Genomic DNA, 26,508 nt, shown 5'->3' on the forward strand with positions numbered 1-26,508 from the left:
AACGGTGACAGCAGTGTACCAGATTACATGATCTCCAGTTTTTAGTGAAGCCAAGATAGTTGATTTTGTTGGTTTGTTCCGTTTTTCTTTCATTCCTTGAATATTTTGTTTAAAGTTAAGGATATCACTTGAACAATTGTGAACTGATTTCCATTTTAGGCTTACTTAGTAACACTATTCCATAATGACAAGGTAAGCTATGGAAGCCCATTAGGGTAGTTGTTTTTTATTCTATTTTTTTTTCTTTTTTCGACTTTAAAGTTGGAAATTCCAAGTTAATTATTAAAATTTGGAATTATTGACGTTAATATTGAATTTCTATATTGTTTTAATCTCTGTAGCAAGACTGTTTTACTTTCCTCTAACAGATCCACCAGAAACAACTATGTACAAGTCACGATTTATACATCAAAATCATTCCTTATTTCAGGTTCCACATAAGCCTTAAGCATGATCTACACACAGACAAGCGTTTCACACTTTTTGTTTAGCAGTGGTAACATTGGCAAATTAAAGTAACTGGGCATGAATTTGTAAATGATAATAGAGGAAAAATTCAATATACTAAGGGAGAAATATGGCAAACCATGAGCTTAACATTTCCTCTGGTAGCTGTCTTCACATTGTGGGTATTTGTAGAAGTCTTCCCATATATTAATCCTTCAAATCAACCCAGTATATTGTCAGAAGTAGAAAAAATCATAAGAACAGCGCTGCCTAAAAGCCATGCAGAGGCTTATTCATGCATTTCTTAATCCCAAATATTCTTCATTGGAATTCCTTCTGTAGGCCCATAGAAACTGTATGAGGAAATATAGGTGCAAATAAATGTAGTCCACTGGAGATATTAATGCTTAATAGTTTAAACTTTCGTTATGTTGTACTACAGAAAAAGAAGGGAAAATTTCTTCATCAATTGGGAATAGAACAATAAATGCAAGAAAATGCTTCACTATAAATCAAGAGAGATTTAAATCTGTAAACATTTTTTTTTAAAGAATAGGTTTCAATATCGGCAATATCTAGATGCACTAGAAATAAAAGACACCACAAGACTTTAACAATTTATTGAAGACTTTTTGTCAATGTTCATCAAATACTTATAATCTCATATTTTGTCTTCAGTTACAACAATGTTGATTCATGTTAAAACACAAAAAAAAATGTAATTTTAACCCTTTTTCCATAAAAAGCTAACTTAGTACCCTATAGCTAAGGAGAATTAACACTCATCTCATGCTGATAAAGAAACTGTACCAGGAAATCTGGATGTTGTATATTAATATCAATTAACTGATATTCTTTTGCATATTAGTAACAGCATTAAATTGACTAAACCTACTATACTGAGTTTACTGACCAGTAATTTAAATATCTGTCTCCAAATATTTTAATCCCAATATCTCTGGGGCTTTTTAATATGACACTAATCCATGTAAATACTAAAATATCAAAATTAATTAAGCATTCAGAAACAACTGTAATTTTCTAACTAACCATAAACACCATTAAATAAATATTACCCACATGGTTTTTAGAATTTCATATAAGGAAAATAGTTCAAATAGTTCAGGTCTGATAAATAGATATACTGTCTGAAACAATCAAACACACCCTAAGTAGGAAAAATTTCAATGTTTCAATTCTGATCAATTCATTGTCATTGATATACTGTGAAAGTAAGCTGTCTATATTCTATGGTTTTGCCAAATTTTGCTGGTTGGCACAGTTTTAATTTGTGGACTTTACTATTAACATAAATGTACCTTTCCTAACTGATTTAAATTCATGATGGATTCGGCAGACTCATCACAACCAACAGAATTACCAATCAATCAATAATGATACATTAACTGTATTGAATATGTTTATGCCTAGTTCTTAAATTAAAGATTTTCATATTCTGTAGCTATTCTTAATGATTTACTTGGACTTCTTAAGAGGGTGTCCATGCAAAAACCAGGCAGTTGGTGGCACATGACATGTTTCATTTTCAAAAACTTTTAAACTATTTCATCTCACAAATGCACCCTTTTTTAAAGATGAATGTTGGTTTTTGATTAACTGCAATGATTGAAGAGAAATAAATTATATTGAAATCCATTGAAAAAGAGGGAGACAACTTTATTTTGAGCAAAATTTGGTTGCTTTGTTACGGAACTTAGAAATCATTTTCTGAGCCATCCATTGTGGTTTTAAAACTTAACTTTATACTATTTGACATACACATTATATATATCTTACATTGGAACAAAAAATTCAGTAGGATAAAATTTACCCTGTGCCACCCATATCATAGGATCTGCCTGATTTTTAGATGGGCAGCGTCTTAATGTAATTGCATTCCTAAATGACCTGAATTGTTAATTGTGGGCATTTTATTTCTAGGAATCTAAGAATATATCATAAGTTGGCACTATCAAGGGTAGTATTACCTTATTTCATTTCATCAACTTTCAATTTGTAAAAAAAAATTCCTACTTCATTATATAAACTAATGGGAGGTAACTTATAGTTCCTTAACATTCTAAAAAAAATAAATGCATGTTTTGAAAGTCTTTTCGTCATATTGGCAACAACCTAATTCTATCAGACAATTATTTTTCATAATGCTTAAATGTATCAATAAATCCTTTGAAATAATTATTTTTTACTATCCTGTAAAAAAATGAAAATCCAGTGACTATGGTGTTGTGTTGTGTCAGAATTGTAGTTTGCCAATTGCTGATACTGTTTTGGGTAGAGTGCTTAGACAATGAAGAGAAAACGGCAGAAAATGTTGAGGATTGTATTCCTAACAGTAAGTTATTCAGAGTAGCATTCTTCACTTAATCAATCGGTAATTTCTGCTGGATTAGAGAACTCCACTCTTACTAGTACATCTTTCTATATCAGCATAGATATATGGTAACATTTTATATTCGAGACAGTTGGTGAAGAAGGTTTGAGGGTAAAATGGCCTCCAGTTTCTCCAAAATGTAGCTGATTGGCATGTACAACCATCCTAAAACCTGAAAAATAAAACATAACTTCCTTCAATGTTAATGATCAACATGAAGTTGTATGCACTGTAATGCTAGGGAAACCCAAACTCATACAAGAAGTTAATATTGAAAATCAACCAAAATTACTTACAATACATGCCCCATCAATATAAAGCCACACATCAAATTTAAAATCAATCCATCCATTAGGAGCTAAAATAACTGTGACGAAATTAAGAAGGACGAGGTGATTCCAATAAACCACACACTCATTGAGTGAGGGTATAATAAACAGTATGAGTAAATTGTAAGAACTCGTATACTACTGCATGTCTTATTAACCTAAAGTTTTGTACGTAGTTCTGAAAATTACAAGAATATTGTATTCTTAATACATATATACTTATAATGTATTGTGTCAATCCAAACAAATCTTGAGAATGTGACATTTCTAAATTGCAGGTTTATCATATTAATGAGGGAATGTTCCGACTTAACCTTTGTCATGAGTAAAGTACCTTGGAAAGTTAGCTAACATATTCCCAGTATCCTACATTTGAAAACTTTCATTGTGCAAAAACCAGTCCCAGAATGTTTTCATACTTCACACTAAAACTGTCCTTCATAGAACTAATTCCCCCTGCTGCATGTACGATGCCCTAGACCATAACAATACTTCATGCTAAAACTGTCCTTCATAGAACTAATTCCCCCTGCTGCATGTAAGATGCCTCAGACCATAACCATACTTCACACTAAAACTGTCCTTCATAGGAGTAATTCCCCCTGCTGCAAGTAAGATGCCATAGACCACAACCATACTTCACACTAAAAATGTCCTTCATAGAACTGATTCCCCCTCCTGCATGTAAGATGTCCTAGACCATAACCATACTTCAAGCTAAAACTGTCCTTCATAGGACTAATTCCCCCTGCTGCATGTAAGATGCCCTAGACCATAACCATATCTTTTTGAAACTTGTTACAACTTTAAAGGGTTTAAAAATTCCTGACAATAAGTTCATTTCCATATAGTGATCTAACATACTATAAAGTTTCATCAAACCAGCAAGTGGTAACGGAGGGGTTACAGACAACATAAAGTTGGACATGAAAAGTCCATAGCCAAATTTTTCACAAAACTTGCCACAACCTTAATTTCTGACAAGTTTTCACATCTCCACTTACTATACATTTACTGTTATTATATAAAGAGCAGTGATTTAACAAATATTCCCTGTGTAAATAAAATTGATAACTCAGATTGAGATAAATTCTGTAATTTCAATCTTGAACTTTTTCCCGGCAAAATGTCACATTACAAATATTAATCAGCCAATCACAAACTTTAAAATTTATGTTGGAAAAAGCAATAAATTATGAAGAAAACCTATATAATAAATAGAATAATCAAATGGTTATCATGAATAATCAAAATGTAATTACTTCTTTGGCACCACTTTTTCAAATTACTGTAAAAGTATAAATTTTCACACTCTGTCAAGTGAACATATTTTGCTGTTTCAAAGTATGATTAGCATTTTATAGTGTATAAAATTAATTTCCCATATACTTATTTTTGTGATTATCTGTTCACCGTGAAAATTAGTACACAGTGAAAATTATTGCGTTTACAGTAGTTATCCTATTAATTTTACACCGCATAAAGTTTGATGAAAATCTTGCATGAAAATAAAGGATGAGTTGTGTGACTATGCTACTATATTGGACTGACAAACAAACTTTAACATATACCAGTACATCTATAAATTTTTGGAGGGTTGAGGTGTATAATTAAGGCATTAAAGCCAGTAATAGGTCTTCGTTTATCATTAAATGTGTATGGTAGTTTACAATAATCAAGTTGTTAACCAACAAAAAGTTGAGGTTAAGTAGTTAAAATTCACTTAAGGAATTTACAAATTTCTAAATAAATAACTCAATGTCAGACAATTTGAGAAATAATGAGACAAAATTGTCCTACTTTGCAACATGTCCAAGGCTGATGATTACAAATGAAACACAAAACAATTCTGTTAACAAAAAAAAATTGTCCAATTCAAATGATGGTGTTTTAATTTAAATATGGTGTTGAACCATACTACCAATGAAGCAGACGACACAACTTCTATAGTTGTTTTGTTCTGTTTATAGTCTTTTACCTTCAGAAATATTTTTAGTACAAGATAAAAGAAATATCTTTACATTGTTAGATTTAAACAAATATTGAAGAAACATATGGCTCATTTAACAAGCATGCTAATAGACAACCAAGAAAACCCTTGGGAAGGTGATAGGATATCAGGAATAGGTTACATTTTCCAGCTTGAAAATATGTGTAATAATCAGAGAAAATCATTGAAATATATGATAAGGTCAATAAATAAATAAGGTACAATTAATAGTTATATAATAAAGTCCTGTAATTTTACTCAGCTGAGAGTGAGTATGACATGGGCCCTGAGTGAGAAGATCTTAAAAAAACTCATCATATGCTGGAATCCTAACTTCAACTTATTTATTGTATCAACAACACCATTTAAGACAGCACTTAACTCTGTACTTCAACTTTATGGGAAAAGGTAACATTTTATACATGAGTTATCCTGTTGATAATGACAAAGACTGAAGATTATACATGAAAAGTTATTTTTATATCTTATATATATGTATAGGAAAAATGAATAACAGTACCTCAACAGCACACCCCTGATCAATAATCATTGAAGTGGAACTGCCCTAGACAGTCCAATATAGAAGAAATAAGATTTCTCTATTTCAATATCAATAAAACACTTATAATAACTTAGCTAGGGTATCATCAAAGATATATTGCTTTCTATGTCAAAAATTGCAAAAAGCAAAAAGGCAGTGGTATTTTTTTTTTTCATTTTCAGGTAAACAAATTTCTCAATGTGATGACTATGGGATTGTATCACTTATTTTTGCAATGTATCTTGAAACCTTTTTTTTTTAACAATATATAAAGACTGATTCTGCTATGACATATTGTCAAATATTGCAATGATATCATCAACAGAATGACACTGTTGGATAGGCAAATCCTCAACACATAACTCAAAGGAGCAACAATAGAAATCACAAACTTACGAAGGGATATCATAATTAGAAATTTAAGAAAATATGTAACCCCCCAGAAAACCAAGAATGGGAAGACCTTGGTAAGATGTCATAAGGACCGTTAACATACCAAATTTTACGGACTATAAGTTAATGTGGAGTAAAAGTCGAATAGCCTAATTTTGACCAAAATCGACAAAAAAACATAGATAAGTCAAATTTGGCAGATAAGTCGAGGGTAAGATGTGTGCATTTATATCATATGTGTCAGCGAAGATCAGAGTTGAGCAGTTTGTTTTCAACAGCATATTATTCCAGCAATGTTACTAAGTATCAGATTTCTAAATTAAATTGATATCAGTGTTTTTTGTCCGCGGGTTCAATTATCTTTATTGAATGTTGTTTCAATGGCACTGAAGCCATAGATCATCAGGAGTACGAAATTGTAAACATGTCAAAAGTGGGCACCCATGTGAGAAATAAGCGGGAAATTTGTTTGATGAATTAGTCATAATTACGAGCGGTAATTAGTAAACAATATTACCTGGTATTATGAGATACAATATAAAATAATTGCTACCTGCAATTTGGTTGCAATTAGCCATTTCGATAAGACCTTAATTGAATTATAATTTGAGCCACATGTGAATGTGTTATGACATACCATAAATGGGTATAAATTTGCATATTAAAGGACCAATAACTCCAAAACACTCGATAATGTTTTCCAAATTAAAAAAAGAGTTTTTTAACGTATCTTCTTGAGTTTATTTATATATTTCAACAGTTTTTAAGTTTCAGAGTTTTTATTAACATCATTGTATTCATTCACAAAGGACAGTGTCAATGATCAATAATATTCAAATTCAATTGCCGGTTTGACTGTTTGAGTGACAGCTTTGGTTAATTGCAGTTTACCAAAAATTCTGAATTAAAGCAATCAAAAATGAAATAAACAAATCTAATGAAATGCATTGTAGATGAACATTTTTCTTGAAAAATCCTTCGATAAGTTGAAGTAGACGATAAATCGAGGCAGACACTTCGCTGAAAAAAAAATATCGACTTGTAGTCAGGAAAATATCGTATATTTAGGAATGAACTTACTGTTTTGGCAACCATACCCATGGGTTCTGGGTATTGATGTGTAAGAAGGGCCAGTAATGCTGTGAAAGAACACAATCCAGCAGTGAACAAGATAAAGAAAGGTAACTCTTTCTTTGGGTAGACTGACACCTCATGAAAAGCTGAAACAAAGAGGAAAATATTGACTTATATTTCAGTAAATTTTGAAATCACTTTTAAGGTAACTTGTGAAAATCAGAAAGTTCAGCATGATCATTTTAGGTTTAATCATCAACATAAAAATGATTCAAAGGAACATAATGCTTAATTACCCAAAGGAACATAATGCTGAATTACCCAAAGGAACATAATGCTTAATTACTCAAAAAATTTCATTAACTTGCTTCAAAGTTATCCTAAGATCTTATTGTGTACTACCAAATCAATATATAGGATAAAACAATACGGTACACAAGATTGGATGTTGAAACATTAATGCCCATCAAACCAAGAACACCAGGGGCAATTTTAGACTATATATAGGCTTACTACTGGTAGTTATTTAATTTAAAACAGAGATCTGATAATTGATACAAAAGCATTGGGTTTCTAATACAGTGTGAATACAACAAAATATGTAAGAAGAAAACTTCTAAGTGTTATATGTATGAAATTTCAGTCCAATGACTATAATTTCCAACAAAATTTAGTAAAATTGAACTGTAAAACATCAAATATTGGTAATTAAAATTGGGTTAAGGTTAACTTAATATAATTTTATATTTATTTATTAAAAAAGCAATGATTCAGATTTAAAGTTCACATAACTTCCAGTCATGAATTTAATTTATATTTCAAAAGTGCAATCTATAAAAAATGTATAGAATGAATTATGTCCCTTCTCATCTATTTTTATTCACATTTCACAAACCTGGGAGTAATTCTCTGTCAGCACTTTCTGTACATGTAGGGTAAGGATAAAATAAATGTCCCTTCTCTAATGGATATGGGATCATTCTAAATGCTGAAAAATATACATAAAAATTTAGTCAAATGTTCCCTGATTAGGTGAGAAATACGATGTATATCATCATATAATTTTTTCTTGTCTTTCATTCTGCAACTGATGTACTTACAGTTTCTACTGGTATGCATCTCTTAGTTTTGAAGTTTTACAGTAAATTTTTGGGTATATATGTATAGTAATATGTTCCAAATGGGTGTTTTTTTGTTCTTCAGAAAAACTCATTTGCATAAAGCAAAAGGGGACCATAGATGTGTTCCCCCCTTTATCTTCTTTCTTAAAACAGGCTGTGCAATAATGCTTTTTCTTGTGTCTAAAGGCTAACTGTGACTGATCATATTTATGCAACTATGAATATGCTTAACACTTTTTTTTACTATAACTGACATTCACGTATACATGTATGTATATGTGTAATCTAACCATTGTAATAACTCTACCTCTTGTGGGTTCTTGATTACAGAAGTAAGCTATTTGTATATTGTAATTTGTATCAAACGATGACTTCCATATCATCAGAATTTTTAATTCGGACTTCAAATTCTAATACAAAAATGAGGCCAATAAAACCAGGCCATATCCTGTCAATAAAGTATTTAAAAAAAAAGTGTCAATGATATCTCCATTTAAAGACTTACTGCCTTCCCATGTACAATGTAGTAGGTTAAGTGCTCCATCAACTTTTTTCCAGTGTGGTAAGTGAAAGAAGGCATAAGCTATAGCCTCACTGTCTCCTCTTTTGAGAATATGTTCAGGTGGTAGGATAAGACTCTTCATTTCTAATAAATACTAAAATATACAACATTTTTTTTGTTAATTTGTCAAAAAATATTTTATAAGATTTACAAGATTAAGTTGGTATTTTGTTCTATCAAAATAGCCTGTTTTTTAATCATTTTTCAGAAACATAATAATCTATTGTTTACTTTTCTAAATTTTTCATTGTTTTTACCTACTAATTTTTCTTACACAACAGCAGTGTGAAAATTAAAATCATTGCTAGGAAATGAGGATAAGATGGCTGTTGTCAAAGTAAACAGGAACACCTTCAAAGGCAAAGTAGCAATTAACAAATCATCATTGGTCATTCAATGAAAATGGATAATAAATAGTTTTGAGATATTTTCTTTGTCGAAGTAACTAAACATACACTCTGAAAATATATATTCGAAAGAAATGGATGATGGATAAAACTAGAAATACTGTGACCAAGCTCACAAAGAGAATACACCCCTGTTTATAACATTAAGTTCAATTATCTCCCTTTGGAATCTTCTGACAGTAACTTATTCCTTCATGCATATTTATATACAATGCCAAACATTCCTATTAAGTTTCAACAAACTCCCATGAGTGCTTTTGAAAGAGTTGCACTTATGAGGTTTTAACATTTAAAACCCTTACTCTGCATTAACTCCATTCAGAATCCTCCAACAGTACCTATTTTCCTTCATGCACTTCAACATATGATGCCTAACTTTCCAATAAATTTTCATCAAATCCCTTAAGCAGTTTATAAGAAGTGCTTACAGATTTAACATATATAATGTTGGATTATATCCCTTTACAGTGCTTCAACAGTAATTATATTCCATCACGCAATTCTACACATGATACCCGCAATTCTACACATGATACCCGACCTTCCTATAAAATTTCTTCTAAATCTCTTGAGGGGTTTAAGAGGAGTTGCCCTTATTAAGTATTAACATGTAAAGCCCTTAAGTTGGATTATTTCCCTTACAAGTGCTCTGACAGAAAATTTCTTTCATTCACATCTACAACCTTGTTTGTAAGGGGTATAATTATAAGCCCAATCACATCCTGTTAATAGCCTACCTTTGGACAATGTGGATTAAATTCAACAGCTCTGTGTATAGCTTCTACTGCTGTCATTTCAGCTGTACTTAGCCCTCGTTTGGAGGCAATATCTGGAGAGAATCTAAAAACCAAAAGTTCTTATCTATAATTTAGATGAATGAAATAGTAAATGCATGGAGATAAGACCAAAAGTTTTTCTGTGTTAGTTTTGAACTACTTCATGACTGAAGGCAGAATTATGTGTCCTCTTGTAACATATTAATCAAATGATATTTTTAGTAGCTAAATATCTACATGTACTATTAAACTTTCACTTATATAACTTGAGAATTATATCCCATGTAAAAAACTATGTTTTCATGTAAGCTTTTGAGATATTTTCTTTGTCAGAGTACTAAACATACATATTACCGTATTTTCCGGACTACAAGTCAATGTGGAGTATAAGTTGAATTGCCTAATTTTGACCAAAATCGATGAAAAAACATAGATAAATCGAGGGTTAGACGGGTGCTTTTATGTTGTATATATCAGCGGAGATTCGAGTTAAGCGGTTTCAACAGCATATTATTCCAGCCATGTTACTGAGTATAAGATATCTGAATTAAATAAATATCTGTGTTTTTGTTCAAGTGTGAGTTCAATTATTTTTATTGAATGGCATGTAAATAGCTCTGAAGCAATAAATCATCAGGAGTACGAAATCATAAACATGTCAAAAGTGGGCACCCATGTTTGAAATAAGCGGGAAATTTGTTTGATGAATTAGTCATAATTACGAGCGGTAATTAGTAAACAATATTACCTGGTATTCCGAAATACAATAACAAATAATTGTTACCTGCAAATTTGGTTGCAATTAGCCATTTCGATAACATCTCAGTTGAATTATAATTTGAGCCATGTGCGAATGTGTTACGACATACCGTAAATGGGTATAAATTTGCATATTAAAGGACCGATAACTCCAAAACACTTGATAATGTTTTCCATGTTAAGAATAGAGTTTTGTTAATGTATCTTCTAGAGTTTATTTATATATTTTAGCAGTTTCAAAGTTTCAGAGTTTTTATTAACATCATTGTATTCATCATAAAGGAAAGCGGCAATGATCAATAATATTTGAATTCAATTGCCAGTTTGACTGTTTGAGTGATGTATTTCATTGATTGCAGTTTACCAAAACTTTTGAATTAAAGCAATCAAAAGTGAACTAAACAAATCTAATGAAATGTATTTTGGATGAAGATTTTTCTTAAAAATCCTTACATAAATGGAAGTGGACAATAAGTTGAGGCTGACACTTTGCTGAAAAAAAATATTGACTTAAAAGTCCGAAAAATACGGTAGTATTGATATTGGCAAGTAGTTCATCCCTGTTCACAGTTTAGGTTTTAAAGGTATGGAAAAAAAAATCAAACAGATGGTAAAATGTTTGTGCAAGGTTAACTATAAATAACTAACCAAAAAAATATAAAATTGAATATACAAAAACAATTTCCTAGATATGAGATATGAACTTAAACTATTCTTTTATACAAGATTACAGATATAATGACATTGTAACTGTAAACCTACTTATCTGCTACCGCCCTGGCTTTCAGTAACGCTGCTGTGTAACATATAGCTGCTGACTTAGGTAAACTGATGTCTGGAAATAAATAATTACAATATAGGCCATTAAAAGTCTCTTTCCAGGTTCTCAGGTTTTTACGTAATTACTAATGAGAGAAAGAGGCATTTCCATTTTATTGTCCTTAAAGATATGAGCGTGCTGTTAACATCATTCCATGCCTGAAAAATTGATGAGGAAGGTGTTTATTTTTCTATTGCTCAGGTGATAAAAAAACGTAAATTAAGAACTATCAAAACAGATGAGGAACCAAGAAAAATTCTCTATCTGGCCTTAATACCATTGCTATAATACATCAGTACAGTTCTTTTTTAAATCACGGCGAAAATAAAGGATTTTTCATCTGAAACTAAGAAATATAATGATGCTGCATGGCATAAAAGAAATATTTCATCACATTTGACATTTTTTTTTATAAATTTTTTTTCTTCCAAAATAGTATTTCTAACAGAAATATGTACACATAACATTCAATTTTAGATGTAGATGTTTATCAAATTCATATTTTATAGTATCAGTATCATTATTTTCTATCTTACCATCATATTTAGCAAGTAGTGCTTGAACATCAGCATATGCTTGTACTTCTAATAATGCATCTATGAGATTCTCATGTATATTGAATAAATTTAATGTTGGGAACTCTTTCATTAACTGTAAAAGATAAAAAAAAATATAACACCCTATTAAATAAAATGCATGCTGTATTCTACTATCAATAGGTTCAATATAAGTTGTTAAGAATACTAACATTATTACAACATGATTCATTGTTGTTTTAATCACCAGCTTTAACTGTATGATAAGCATTACAAATGGCCGATATATTCCTTACCTCTCTCATCAATTTGATTGCCTCCCTTGTTCTACCTAGCTTTCTAGCACACATGGCAAGTCTTCTTTTGATATACACTATAACATTTGTGTCTCTTCCTGAAAGTTAATTCGTATGTAAATTTATTTCTCCTTAATGATTTTTACCAGGGACAAATCAACTGAAAACAGTTAAAAATTGGGAATTAGACATCAGAAGAACCATGTGAACACCAAAAAACTAATTTAAACTGGTATTCCAATAAAATTAATACAATGACACTGCATGAATATGTTGCATGATAATAAATGTAATACACTAACTGTAACTTTTAACATTTCATTTTATTTATTTCTTATACTGCATAACAACAACATAATTAAATTCTGCATTAGTTTTCACAGTTTATGAATAATATTTCCTCTTTGAGGTACAACTCACTGTATGCTGCTTCATGTTGTAAATTCTGATGTTGTGTTTGTTGTGATTTTCTGTATGCTATTTCTGCTGTTTTATATGCTTGTTTAAACATTTTCTCTGCCTGAAAAAGAAGGAACGCTCTTGTCAGGAGTCCATATTCATTTTTAATAGTGGCAGGTCCTAAACTTTCAAAATTTCAAAGCAATAGGCCACTTGAGAAAACAAATAAAGTACCAGTGATATTAGTTGGACCAGAACCTACATTAACAAAATTTCAAAGGTCGTAGGTTGAACACGGATCTTGAACCACAACTAATTTGAGACCCTACTTGTGATTCCAAGGATATTTCAAAGAAAATTAACCTTTAACTATGTACACTCTTATTCTTTTGTAGTCTGCATTTTTTTTTATTAATTTAAGAAAAAATTGCTCTAGCAAATGTAATTTTTTTTTAAAAATAATGATTGGTTGGAATTGTACATGACATAAGTAGAACCTAATTGAAACTTGATACAGTGCAAATATACTAAAAAGAAAAAAAAATTTAAATAACAGGAGAATTAAAAGATAGATTTGGTAAAAGATAAAATTAGGCAAACATAATAAACCTTTGGTGGTGCATCATGGCATTTTTACTGCTTTGAAACTTAAATTAAAATTTAAAAAAATTTTCAACTCAAATTTTATAAAGACTTGGCTGCAGAAATATTTTAATGAACTGTTGGCAAATTTAAAATTCTATACATCAATGGATACCCCTTCAGAGCTTGTAAATGAGAAAACCATGCAACACAGACCAGAACCTATATTGGTTTAATAGACTAAAAGAATCATAGTGACAGTTTGGTACATTATTTTAAGTTATTAATACAACTCACAGTTGTAAATAAGAGTTACTTTTATATGTATTCAACTGACAGACAAGGATATATGAAAAAAAAAGTCACTTCACATTAAAAAACGCCAACTAACCATCATATTATAAAAAATAAGCTGATTTAAACACCCCACTTCTCTTGGCTATAAGCAAAAATAATAAGGAGTACGTATACTGTAATAAGAAGCCAAAGCTCATCTCCTATCCATAGATTTTTATAAACCTATAACTTTGCCCTTTAGCTATTACATGTTGATTGGTAATTTGACCCTTACATCTGCTATAGAACTGGTGTCTTCTTCTGCTAGTAATATCATAGCTGTGTAACATCTGAAATAGATTAAACGTTTATTTAACAAGTTTGTCGGAACTTTTGCAGTACAAAGAATCAATATAGTCTTTCATGTCTGGGAGTCTTAGTGCATATTTTAATTGTCAAATTTAGCAGTTATATATTTAATGTTGGGGCACTTTCAATTATAAGGTTCGTTCCAGTTGAACCAGTTTTGTGTTTTATTGCAAATGAGGTACCAAACCAACAGGAAGTAGAATTAGTCAAAGTTGATGTGTACCTGTTAATGGGAAACATGATTGGAAATTGGATCTTTACCATTTGGATGACTCAAATTATTTTCTTCCATCTGTTTTTAAAATGATATAATTCAATCTAGATTTTTGTTCTTGTAATAGTGTATACTTGTATTTGTTTAGATCTTTCACAAAGCAGGTTTTTCTTATTTCCATAGAAATCTATTTTATTATTTTATTGCAATAGAACAAACCCTAAACTCTATACAAGTTTGAATATAACAAATTCAAGTTAATAACATTAAGTTGCACACATTGTCTAGGCATACCCCTACTTGTACAGAACTGACATCATACAGCATCCAAAACATTTCAAAACACATATCCCATCCACATAAAAGTACACACCAAATTTGAAATCAGTCCATAAATTGGGAGCCTAGATAATTGCAAAGAAATTTGGACAAATGGAATGAGGGATGGACAGACAAGGGGATTAGAATATACCACCCAGTCATTGAGAGAGGGCATGCCTTTAACTTTTTCTTTTTGGTGTAAACAGTTTTGTGACTATTGACCAAAAAACAAAAATTAAGAAAACAATGAAAATTGAAAGGAGGTTTCCCTCCATGAAGACAAACATTGTACAAAAAAAATATTCAATTTTGTATTTTGAGTAACCTTTGGATACATGTATGTTGATGGACAAATAGTTTTTATCATATTAATTCCATCAAAAGACAGACATATAAATGTACAGACACAAGTCATTTTCAGGTTATTTGTAGCATAGAATGGCTACTTCAATTTAAGTAGACTTTTTCTCTCGTTTTACTCTACACAGTGCTCAATATGACCACTTACTCAAGATTGTGAATATAATTTGATAGACATTCTTTAGTTGCTTTTAGTACTTTTTAAAGGGTTTGACAGGGCATGACATGGTTACTTACTCAGGATTTTTCTCTAATGCATCTTTTGCAGCTTTGATCCGAGACTGAGGATTTCTTTCTCTCCAGGCCCTTTGCATTACTGATAAAAACATTTAACATACATTAATAGGTATACACTTGGTTAATATCCTAATTTTTATTTACTGTTAACTAACTGATTGTTTTGCTTATTTTTAAATAGTTAATCTAGAAATATTGTTAAGTTTCTGTATTGACATTAATTAATATCTAAGTTTGTTTTTGTTGGCAAAAACATATGTCTCCCCCCATCCCACAAACTGTTCTGAGCAGAAATGAAAGCTATGCATGTACGGTTTCCAAATTTTAGATTATTTTCAGTATGAATTTTTATCAGTAAGTTATATCATAATATAATTCTTGGATATTGCAAAAGCCTCTTAACAATTATTATATAATATCTGAATAATTTTTTTGATGCGCTGACAAGGTAATTTATGAGGATTTTTGGCAAATTTCTAAGTTCAAAGGGACAATACTCCTACAAAAACTTGATCAAAATTTCCTGGGAATATGAACAACTAGATAATTTGGATTATCTCCCTTTGGAGTCTGCTGCCAGTATTTATATTACTTTATGTACATTTACATATCATACCTAACTTTTCTACAATACTTCATTAAAATCCCATGAGGGGTTTAGGAGTCGTCATGGTGCTTACAAGGTTGCAACATGTAAAACCTATAATTTTGATTATCTCCCTTTGGATTGCTCCGACAGTTATAATATAACTTCATGCACATCTGCATATGATGCCCAACCTTCATATAAAATTTCATTAAAATCCTTTGAGCAGTTTAGGAGGAGTTCCGCTTAAAAAGTTTTAACATGTAAAACTAATAATTTGGATTATCTTCTTTTGGAATCCAAAGATAGAATTTATATTCCTTTCATGCAAATTTACATATGATACTCAGCCATCCTATAAATTTTCATCAAAATCCCTAGAGGGGTTAAGGAGGAGTTGCACGTACAAGGAATGTGGACAGACAGACAGACAGACAGACAGACAGACAAACAGAAGGGGTGATTCCTATATACCCCAAACTTTTTTTGCAGGGGTATAATAAAGTGATGAAATGAAATTATCTTAAAAGAACATTTGTTAAAATAACATATTTTCTGCATAAATCTTAATGTTTCCAAATATACAAGTACATTGTATTGGTACTCCCTTAAATGTGTATTAAACTTAAAATCAAAACTTTCTATAAATTAAAATTAATATCACATTTCTTTATTTCATTTTTACTACAAAGGAAAACCACTGCAATAAAATGTGATATCAAATTGAGCTACAGTTATCTCCCTTTCAAGGCAAAGGAAATCTGACCTGTTTGATACATTATGAAACAAACTGAAAAGATATTTGTTTGTTATCAAGTGAACTATGATGATTTAACAAATGATGTCCTTTTAAAATAGCCTCGAAGGCTACTAGTAATGGAGAATGGGTCAAAGTTCATCATCATGATGAGTCAGTTTGCTTTGCTAATTAGAGAACAGGTGTTTCTGAGAATAATCAAACAAATTATTGATAACCAGCAATTCAATTTTGTTTTTACAAAATTACATTAGTTGTCTACAGAGAAGCCAGTTTGGGGAAGATTACAGCCTCCTTAGACACTTTGAATGCAGAAGCAGGAATATTTTTGTGGATTTGGGGGAGTGGTAATAAGTATGGTAATATATTTGGACTAACTATTAAAAATAATGATAAAATATAGTAAATGCTTCATTATATTTAAATGGAATATGTTAGTGTACTAAGCAGCAGCTGATATAAGAAAACTAGATTCAAGTCTTAAAACTAGTGTTGCCATCAAGAAACCTCCTTTAAAGAACAAACCTGCTAAAATTTTACATAAATCTCTACTTACTTTCAAATTCAGGTTTCCCACCATCTGCTTCACATGTAAAAAATGTTTGGTGATCTTGTGCTGAGAGATTCATGTCATAATATGTTAATGGCTCTTTGCCCCTTGCCCATGTGTACCGCTGATATTCTGAACCTCGGAATAAATTCAGAGGATTTCGCCATACTTTACACTCTGAAATGAAAGAAAATGAAGTTAGAAATAAAACACAATAACCCAAAGTTGAACTGTCAATGGAAAATAATCTCCCTATTTAATCAACAATTTGCAGTAAATTCAACCTTGAAACTCATTAGCTCTTACAAATTGATCTCTGTTAACTGAAGATTGATCTTGTGATTTCTTTTCGATTTCATCTTAAATCAAATCCCTGAAATTCACTACCAATAAAACTTAATTAAGAATAATATGTGAGATTTAATGTTTTCAATTTCAATGATTCACAAATTATCAATAACTTATTACTAGACACCATAAATCACCCAAACTTTTTTTTACAAATTAGCCATTCAAAAACTTGAAGTACACAGTGAGATTGATCATAAAAAAAGACTAAAGAGAGAAAACAAAAACCTTCACAACAATATTTTTGGGGGTAAATTTCTAAATATTGGTGAACAGATCAACAATGAAAAACCATTATTTAATAAACAACCTCATAGTTTTTGATTAAATGCAATAAAGAAAGTCGCATTTATTTCTAAATATATATAATGCCTGTTAATTTTATGACTGTTTCCCAAGGCCTTTATTGTTATCAGTCTCCTTACATAGAGTGCAAAGTAAATAATTGTATTGAAGATCACTAAATCATTTTATATCTCACTAATCATACTTTATGATATGGTATAAGTTCAGCATTTAAACAAATTGATTTGCTGCAAGCATTTTCTGTATTAATACTGATAAAAAAAATGGGTAATACACTATGGCTTTACAATTTTTTTAATCTTAATATTTGAATTGAATTCAGTATTTCACAATGTCCTTTTTCCCCTTTGAGTTACACCATTTTTTTTAAGTTTAAGTAGTCAGAGGTTCTGTGTTAACTTAATTTTTTTTGTTTCTATCTTGTTTTAACTGACATGATTTCAATTAAATTTCTGTGTTTACATGTTCTATGTTTAGTTGTTTGTTTCTATCTTGCTTCACACATGTTTTGGTATGTCTAACCTGACATAGACTGTTTTATTTGTTGGTTCTGTGTTGTATTTATATTGTTTCTGTCTCATTGGGCATCAACTGTTTCATTTGATTGTTTTATTTAGTTTTTTTTGTGTTTCTGCCTCACCTGGCATAGATTGTTGTGTTTGTTGGTTCTGTGTTGTAGTTGTATTGTTACTGGTTGTATTTGTGTTGTTGTTCTCTGTTGGCTGTCCTTCTGCTCCACCAAGCAAAGGGGATATGTGGTTGAGTGACACTTGCTCAATAAATGATGTTCCATACTTCTTAAAATACCACCATTCAAATATCTGTAATGATAAATAAAACTGATGTAAGACCAAATTATAGCTGATATATGAAATATAAGTCACTTTATTCTCATTGTTTCAATGCTCTTTATTGTTCAATGTCAAGATATTTTGTAAGGTCATACTTTTAACTTATACCCTGATAACCCATATAAGTTAGTGAAGTCTTGATTTGTAAACATATGTATATCTCAGTTAGATCATTCCCAATGACAATTTTATTTCTGAAAAAATATCATTTGAAATTGGTCTTGCCCAAGTCTTCAGTAATACTGGTATTCATATTAGACATATCTCAGATATTATTAATCACTATTTTACAGTACTACCATAACTGTAAGATTCATAATTACAATGAAACCAGTCTTAAATGAACCTTGAATAATCAAAACAAAAAAACTGTATAAACCAGACTCATTTAAATGTCCCCTTAGATATCAATTTTAAATGTATTTTAAACTTGTATAAACCGAACACCTACATGTATCTAACCCTTACATACTTTAAGTCCAAAAGGGGATTGTTTTACACAGGTTTCATTATGTTTCTGTTTTATAGTGAAATGGAAATTAATAAAAGAGTAAAAAAAAAATAGCCTTTAATTGCTAAGTATAATAACTTGTCTAATCCAAACCTAAATAATTTTTAAAAAACCTGTCTGAACCAGACATTTTTAAAGTTCATTTTGTTTATGTTTAAACAGCATTTCAGTCAGTATAAGGCTGAAAAGGATTGGGCAGCAGGCAATGCCTATATGAGCCCACTCCAAAGATACAAGATGCAATATTCACATTTGATAAGCAATACAACATAAACTGTTATGTACATTGTGTGTATATGCATGTAATTAGCAGGGCTGCTCTTGAAAAATGTGTAAGACACATAGGTTGATATATTTTAAATATAAAATTCCTTTACATCAATTACATAGTATTTTGAACCTTGGTAAACCAACTCTCTAAACCAAATTCATTTTAAAGTCCCTCAAGTTTCATTGTACAGTTTCAAGTCAAGATAAATTATCTAAAATTGTAGAAATATTCCTGTGGGAGAAAAAAGGTAACCTGCAGGGTAAGCCAAGTTAAAAAGCCATTCCTTAACACTGAACGAGTGACAGTGTTGACTAATTATATTTCCTATAATGCTTCTCTTGATGGATGCATCCAGAATTATCTTATAAAAGGCAATTTTCCAAAGATGGAGAACAGAAAATAATCAATATTAAATCCAGGAGAGTGTCTAGTTAAATTGTCTTAATACAGACTGTAATGTTATTGATTTCTGACAAACTCATTCCTTTTTCTGTTTCAAATTTTCTATCATCATTACAATTCCAATTTTAACATTTTAATGTTTCAACTTTAAATGAAATTGTAATTTATTTTGTAGTAGAAATGAGATTTTGAATTTTGATTAAATATATTTTCCATAGATACACAATTACAGAAGGGCAAATTGTTTTTATTGTTGCATAATTTCTATTGTAATGGTTTTAACTAAAATTATGAGTAAACAAATATGGCATTCCCAAGTTGGCAATTCCTTATCAATAATAATTAAACATTACATATTGCTTGTAGCTGTTAACATTAGAATTGGGAAAGAAAATCAGCCTTGAAAGTTTCAAAATGCATTTCACCCAAGAGACTACATGAATTATGTAGCATCAGACAAATGTAAAATGTAAAATTTAATAATAAGTATGATAGTATTGAATAACACAGAATTCAATATCTAAAGGATTTAAATTTGCCCCTCAAGACGTCAAAATGATATCAAATTATAAGCATATGTATACTGTAATCAGCCATATATCCCTTGCTGCTGCAAAAAAAATTGTCCAAAGTGTAGATTGATTAATTGTTGTCTGGTTAGCATCCAGTTGCACATAATCATGCATGATCAGGACAAGAACAAATTAAAAAAGAATCAATAAGAAATATAAAATAGGAACAGGGTAACAAGAAAAAGCAAAATTTTGACTGCCACCAGAAAATGGAAGAAATAGACAAGAATGGCAAACTTGCAAACTATTGCTGCTCAAAGAACCTTCTCTGTAAGAACACTACAGATAGGGTCTTGGGCCTGAATGAAGTGTGGTACTGTTCACACATATTGGCCCACAAAGGTTTGCGTTCAGGTTTTCCTGACAACCTTGAAAGTAAGGGCTACCCTATTCAGCCAACTAGAGTACACACCGCAAGAGTTCTATGGGCTGAGCATCAAACCACTGGCCAGATATCTTTTCTACAAGCTTAGTTCTGTTTTTTGCCTATTCTTTACAACACACTGGTCCTACTAGGGGCCCTTTAGTGTAGCACATGCAAATTCAACAAAGTCCCATAACTCCTGTGAAATTTGTGGAAACCTATTATGAACTATATATGGTGCGTAACAATTCTACAAAATTTGTATGAAACCCAGAGGTGTATGAGGAGTTGTGTCAACAAAGTGCTCCTACAGCGTAGCATGTATTAATTCAACTAAGTCCCATAACTCCTGCAAAATTTCGTAATTAAAAAAAATATAATCAATACAATTTTTGTAACGTCAGGGGACCAAAATGCATGCACTTATTCTACTTGGACTCACTGAAACCCTTAAGTTAGATTATATTACTGAAGAAGCTACTTATTATCTTCCATCATACACATCAACAAATAATATTCAATCTTTACATATAGTTTAATCAGAATCAATTGATTATGTGGTTTATAGTATCTAAACATTCTCACTGCACAGTGGAAAATACTCCTGCTTCAAACCTATATCATGTACATGTATACTTCATGATGGAAAGAAAAATTAATATAAAACAAGACTTGTGGTGTGGACATAGTTTAAAGTACAATGCAATATTACAGAGGGTATCAAATAATACCTCACCACTTTGTGTGGAGGGTATCACATAATACCTCACCACTTTGCGTGGCAGGGTATCACATAATACCTCACCACTTTGTGTGGCAGGGTGTAAAAATATCACATAATACCTCACCACTTTGTGTGGAGGGTATCACATAATACCTTACCAATTTGTGTGGCAGGGTATCACATAATACCTCACCACTTTGTGTGGAGTGTATCACATAATACCTCAACACTTTGTGTGGCAGGGTATCACAATATCTCACCACTTTGTGTGTAGGGTATCACATAATACCTCAACACTCTGTGTGGCAGGGTATCACATAATACCTCAAAACTTGGTGTGGCTGGGTGTAAAAATATCACATAATACCTCACCATTTTGTGTGGAGGGTATCACATAATACCTCACCACTTTGTGTGGCAGCGTGTAAAAAGACCAATATTCAGCTTGACTGGCATTGTTATACCTTTTCTATTTAAAAAAAAAAGAAAAAAGAAAAATGACAAGTTAAACTAATATAAGTTGAACTTGTTTTTGACAACTTTTGAGTCAAAACCACAAAAGAATTGGTGCATATCTTAAAATAACTACAGTTTCTTGTATGGCAGATGGAAAGTTTTAAGAGTTTTAGATTATACAAAAAAAAGGTATCCTTAAGTGTGACCATGGTCAGACTAACACAGGGATGGACATATCTAACTCTTAGACCTGTTTTTGCCTTTCCATGTTGCAGGAAGAACAAAGCATGTGCATATGGTGAGACTGCAACCTTCTATAACCCAGATATCTTATACTGTGTTATGCTTGGGAAACAACTGAACTGGTTAAATCTAAATTGAACGATTTCTGTACATTGTGTTTCATGCATGGAGTTCAATCTGCTGCAGACTTTAACCGTATATTGAACAGAACTCTATATAAAGTTGATCTTGTGCTTGATCGCTACAAGCGCGATTGTCAGCAATATATGGTGTTAAAATGTATCTGATGCGTAATATTATTGATAATATTGCATATTTTGTTTTGCACATATCTTTCTCATATTGGTATTATGATATATGTTATAACTGCTTATCTTTTGTGTTCATGTACATATAGCTCAACATTCTTGTATATATTTACACATGTTGTAAACTCTATTAGAGGAAATAAAGACATGAATGTATGAATGAATTGAATTATCCCCTTACTTGTTAATTTCTTGGATTTTGATTGACCATGAACAGTTTTTACCAATCCAATATGCCCAGGTGTGCTAGGCCATTTACCCAGGTGTAACTAACCATTTGCCCATGGCAGTGGAACATCATGTGCTTTATAGCATTGTGTATTAAATTATTGTCAATTAGATGTGTTATGACTTTGTCTGACAAATTAGTAAACTTACCAAAATTAAACCAGATATCAGTGAAGATGTTCCTGTTAATGCTACATAAAACTTTGGTGTCAGTGTGTTCAAAAACATGGTTGCTGCAAATAGAAAATAATAAAAACTAGACAGAATTTTATCAACTTAATTCTAAAAAAAAACAGAAAACATGGAAACAAAGAAAAAGAGCAGAAGTAGTCTTTTTTCCTGCAACCAGCAAGAAAAAAAATAGGGTAGGCAGGCAGTAAAATTATCTTTCAAAAACATTTACATTGAGTTAATGGAGGGAAATTCTATACTTTAACAATACTTAAGACCAAATGGCCATAAAATGTTTAGGGTACTGTAAATAATTGTGTAGGTAAGGTGGCAGGAAACAGACATTATTTTTTTTGCCTAAATAATTTAAAAATAATAAAAAACATGTCAATAACAAATTGGCGAAAGACAACTAAAAAATGAAAAAAATAAATATCAAACAGCCTGTAAAACCAATATATTTTACATTGAACAGGAAAAAAAATCAAGTTTCAGTTGCTGCAATTAAGTTAATGATCAAGACATCCTGAAAACCTTCTTCAAAAACTTAATTTTTTTGCCTCAGGTTATCGGTATATCTTTAACAATGTGTCTAAGTGATGAATGAGTGATTCACCAGTAGATTGTATTTTAATTGTAACACATTAACTAGAGCCTAATATCTTTAACAAATGTAAACCAAATCTTTAGCTAGATAATCATATATACATTGAATGAGAGGAGGAAGATAGTGAAGCTATGAACTTCAGCAACTTTTTGGAAATAAAAAAGACAAGTCAGATCTTGAACATCCTTGACTACCCATTAAGGTCTTGAACAGACGAACAGACGGCAACAAGTCTGATAAACATCAAATTTGAATTACATGTACCGGTAGTTTAATTCTATTGATTAATAACATGTTACAAAATACAACTCTTTTCTTTAAAAAATTGTGTGATTTAAGTATATCCATGGAAGTATAATAGTCTAGATATTATACTTCTTCACAAACCACTTTACATTTCGCACCCAACTAAAAATCCCATGGGGGTTTGTGTAGCTAGTGGGCAAGTTGTTATGAGTCGATCAGTGTATGTAGACTCTTGAGGTGGGGGAGTGTGGCAGGAGGGCCTATCTGCATGTAGTAGGTAATAGATTTAAATAGTCAGTTAATTGACTTGGCTAAGGGATTAATTTTTAAACTGAACAGGTTTGTTGCTGGCTCATCACCATGAAATTCTAAGGTTCAGTCCTTGGCAGCTGAGGTATAATTTTGTGAGTCAAATCATGCTTTCCCATTACCCTTCCATGGCATAACAGTGCTATATCTATCAAACATGAAAGTTTCCAAGACTTGGGTTCTGTCCTCATTCTCTTGTAGGTTATTAAAGTAAAGAAGTTATATGTTAACGGCAAACTGTAAATTCATGAAGTATTAAAAGTATTTATTAGGCAAACAAGAAGTTGCACTGCTATGTCTCCATGTAAAGTATCGCCTTTGTTTGTTTTGCTTTTATCATATGCTCCATCACTATGAAGCTACATGTATAAACCAAATTTAAAATCAATCTGATAAGTAGTACCTGATGTAATTGAGGCTATTCAGACAGGCATAACAGATGGAAAGTGATTCCAATAAATCACCCACTTGTGCAGTGGGGTATAAAAATGAATTTTATTTTTTGTGTTATTTTAAACAATATTGTTTCACGGTCATTTCAACAGTTCTGCAATGTGAGATATAATTGCAAGTGTTGTAGTAAATTTCCCAAAAAGATTTCTTAGATGTATTAAAGGAATCAGTTTGAGTGGGTTGAAACCATAGTGAATTTTCTTTCCCTTTCCTTTTCACATAACTAATTTTTAAATGATGCATATTTTTTTGAATGATTTTGCCCCCTTTATTTAAAACCTACATTCCCATAGCCTCTTACAGATGCTATCATTTACACTCATAAATAATCAAATTAGATTCCTAACAAGATCAATCTGAATGGCAATAAAATCAAGAAAAGAGAATTAACAAATTCTTCAATTTAGAAAAAATACATGTTCAGGTCATATAAATACTCTTTAAAACAAACAAATTCTGCCAGAAAAGACATAAATATTCCTATCACAGAACACCTAATTTGATGTTCTATAATGATAGCTGCAATTTCATTCTCCAGCTATCTGAGCTGTCATAAGTACTGGCCATAATTGCCAGCATGTAAAGAATTACGCAATATTCTAAGTGTTACAATGTCAATGTTACTTTGTTTACCAAGTTGAAAGGCTTGTAATAGCTGCCATATGTACTTCATATGCCTTGTTTAAAAGCTCATAATTATTCAAGCAAAAAGTCCTCTAGAACAAAAACCAAGCAAAATGATAATTCACATGGAATTGGAAAAAAAAATCTAGTTCCTCAGTTAAGTTACAGAAAACTGCCTACCTGGTACTTGTCTAATACATACGAACCTCAGTGTCTTAGCCACAACACGACAACCTGTCTTATTAGACTAAATTTGAATTTAGGCTTGGTATTTGAGGGGTGGAGCTTCTTTTACTCAAATTTGACTTTCTTGATAATGCACCATCATGTTGTTATAAGGAATACACAAGACTTTCTAGAATTCTTATATATTATTATAAAAATGAAAAAAATATATTCATTCCCTCCATCATAAAACTGGAATAGGCCTACCAAGGTGCCCTTTTAATGGAGAGTATGTGATTCATACTATAGTTAAGGAACAAGCCTTATACAAAATGCAAACAGTTTGAGGTTCACCTGAATTACAATTTTTGATACAGTGCTTTGAGTTTATTTCATTCAATTTTGAGTATGAGCAGGCTTAAAAGTGAATTAACTGAATTAACCAGATTAACTGCACTGGTTTTCATAGTTTGGGATTAAGTTTCATGTTAATAATAACTTTCATTTGTGTTATAGTTTGGGATTTAGTGCACTGAGTTTGATTGAAATTATAATTTGGTATTATAAGTGCAATGATTTTCAATGAAATTTGAGATTTGGAATAAGTGTTATTTACATTAAAAACTTCTTTGGATTATGTGCAGTTCATTGACTTTATAGCTTTGGATTTAAATGCTGTTTTCCTGGAAACTTTTGTGGATTATCAAAGTGCTATGATTTTCATTCAAATGTAATAGTTTGGGACTTAGTGCATTATTAAAGTGCAATGATTTTCATTACCATAAAATGTAGTTTGGAATGTAGTGCAATGGTTATTTTTAAATTAAAGATTTATATGTAGATTGCTTTTTTTCATTGAAAGTACAGCTTGGGATTAAATGCAATGATATACATGTAACTGGAATTATATGGAGAATATTTCTTAGTTTTATTTTCATTATAATTGACGTTCTGGATTAAGTGCTATGATATAAAACTCTGAATTGAGTGTTTTATGTGAAAAATGATTTTATTGGAATTATACATATGGCTTAAGTGTATTAAATTTCATCAGAACTATAAATACATTTTGTACTTGTACATTTTAAATAATATGAAAACATGTGCAAGAAATTTATAAGAATCCAAGTATTGTTAAAGTAGATACTTTGAAGGAGTATATTTCAATGCATATATTTAAAAACCAGTATTCAATGGATTCAGCAATTGAGATGGGACAATTCAAATAAATAATAGCACAACATTGGAACTTCAA

At 30.9% G+C, this 26,508-nt stretch overlaps 1 protein-coding gene across 4 annotated transcripts in view; it reads right to left on the reverse strand.

Annotated features, from left to right (window-relative positions):
• Positions 1–1,051: 1,051 nt before the first annotated feature.
• Positions 1,052–26,508, reverse strand: part of LOC148627567 (suppressor of tumorigenicity 7 protein homolog) — a 47,495-nt gene continuing 22,038 nt past the window's right edge. For all 4 annotated transcript variants that reach the window (XM_088574910.1, XM_088574938.1, XM_088574929.1 and 1 more), the window contains exons 2-15: positions 22,829–22,911; positions 18,389–18,569; positions 17,101–17,271; positions 15,202–15,280; positions 13,996–14,050; positions 12,864–12,963; positions 12,444–12,541; positions 12,148–12,262; positions 11,554–11,626; positions 9,994–10,096; positions 8,793–8,943; positions 8,062–8,154; positions 7,173–7,312; positions 1,052–3,011 (exon numbers count right to left, since the gene is read on the reverse strand). In XM_088574910.1, the coding sequence (XP_088431036.1) occupies positions 2,916–3,011; positions 7,173–7,312; positions 8,062–8,154; positions 8,793–8,943; positions 9,994–10,096; positions 11,554–11,626; positions 12,148–12,262; positions 12,444–12,541; positions 12,864–12,963; positions 13,996–14,050; positions 15,202–15,280; positions 17,101–17,271; positions 18,389–18,569; positions 22,829–22,911 (1,538 nt within the window). In that variant the 3' untranslated portion in view covers positions 1,052–2,915. The remainder of the gene's footprint in view (positions 3,012–7,172; positions 7,313–8,061; positions 8,155–8,792; positions 8,944–9,993; positions 10,097–11,553; positions 11,627–12,147; positions 12,263–12,443; positions 12,542–12,863; positions 12,964–13,995; positions 14,051–15,201; positions 15,281–17,100; positions 17,272–18,388; positions 18,570–22,828; positions 22,912–26,508) is intronic.

This window comes from Perna viridis, chromosome 1 (genome assembly GCF_037379345.1).
Source record: "Perna viridis isolate PV_CMFRI_1.1 ecotype Kerala chromosome 1, ASM3737934v1, whole genome shotgun sequence".
Lineage (NCBI taxonomy): Eukaryota > Metazoa > Mollusca > Bivalvia > Mytilida > Mytilidae > Perna > Perna viridis.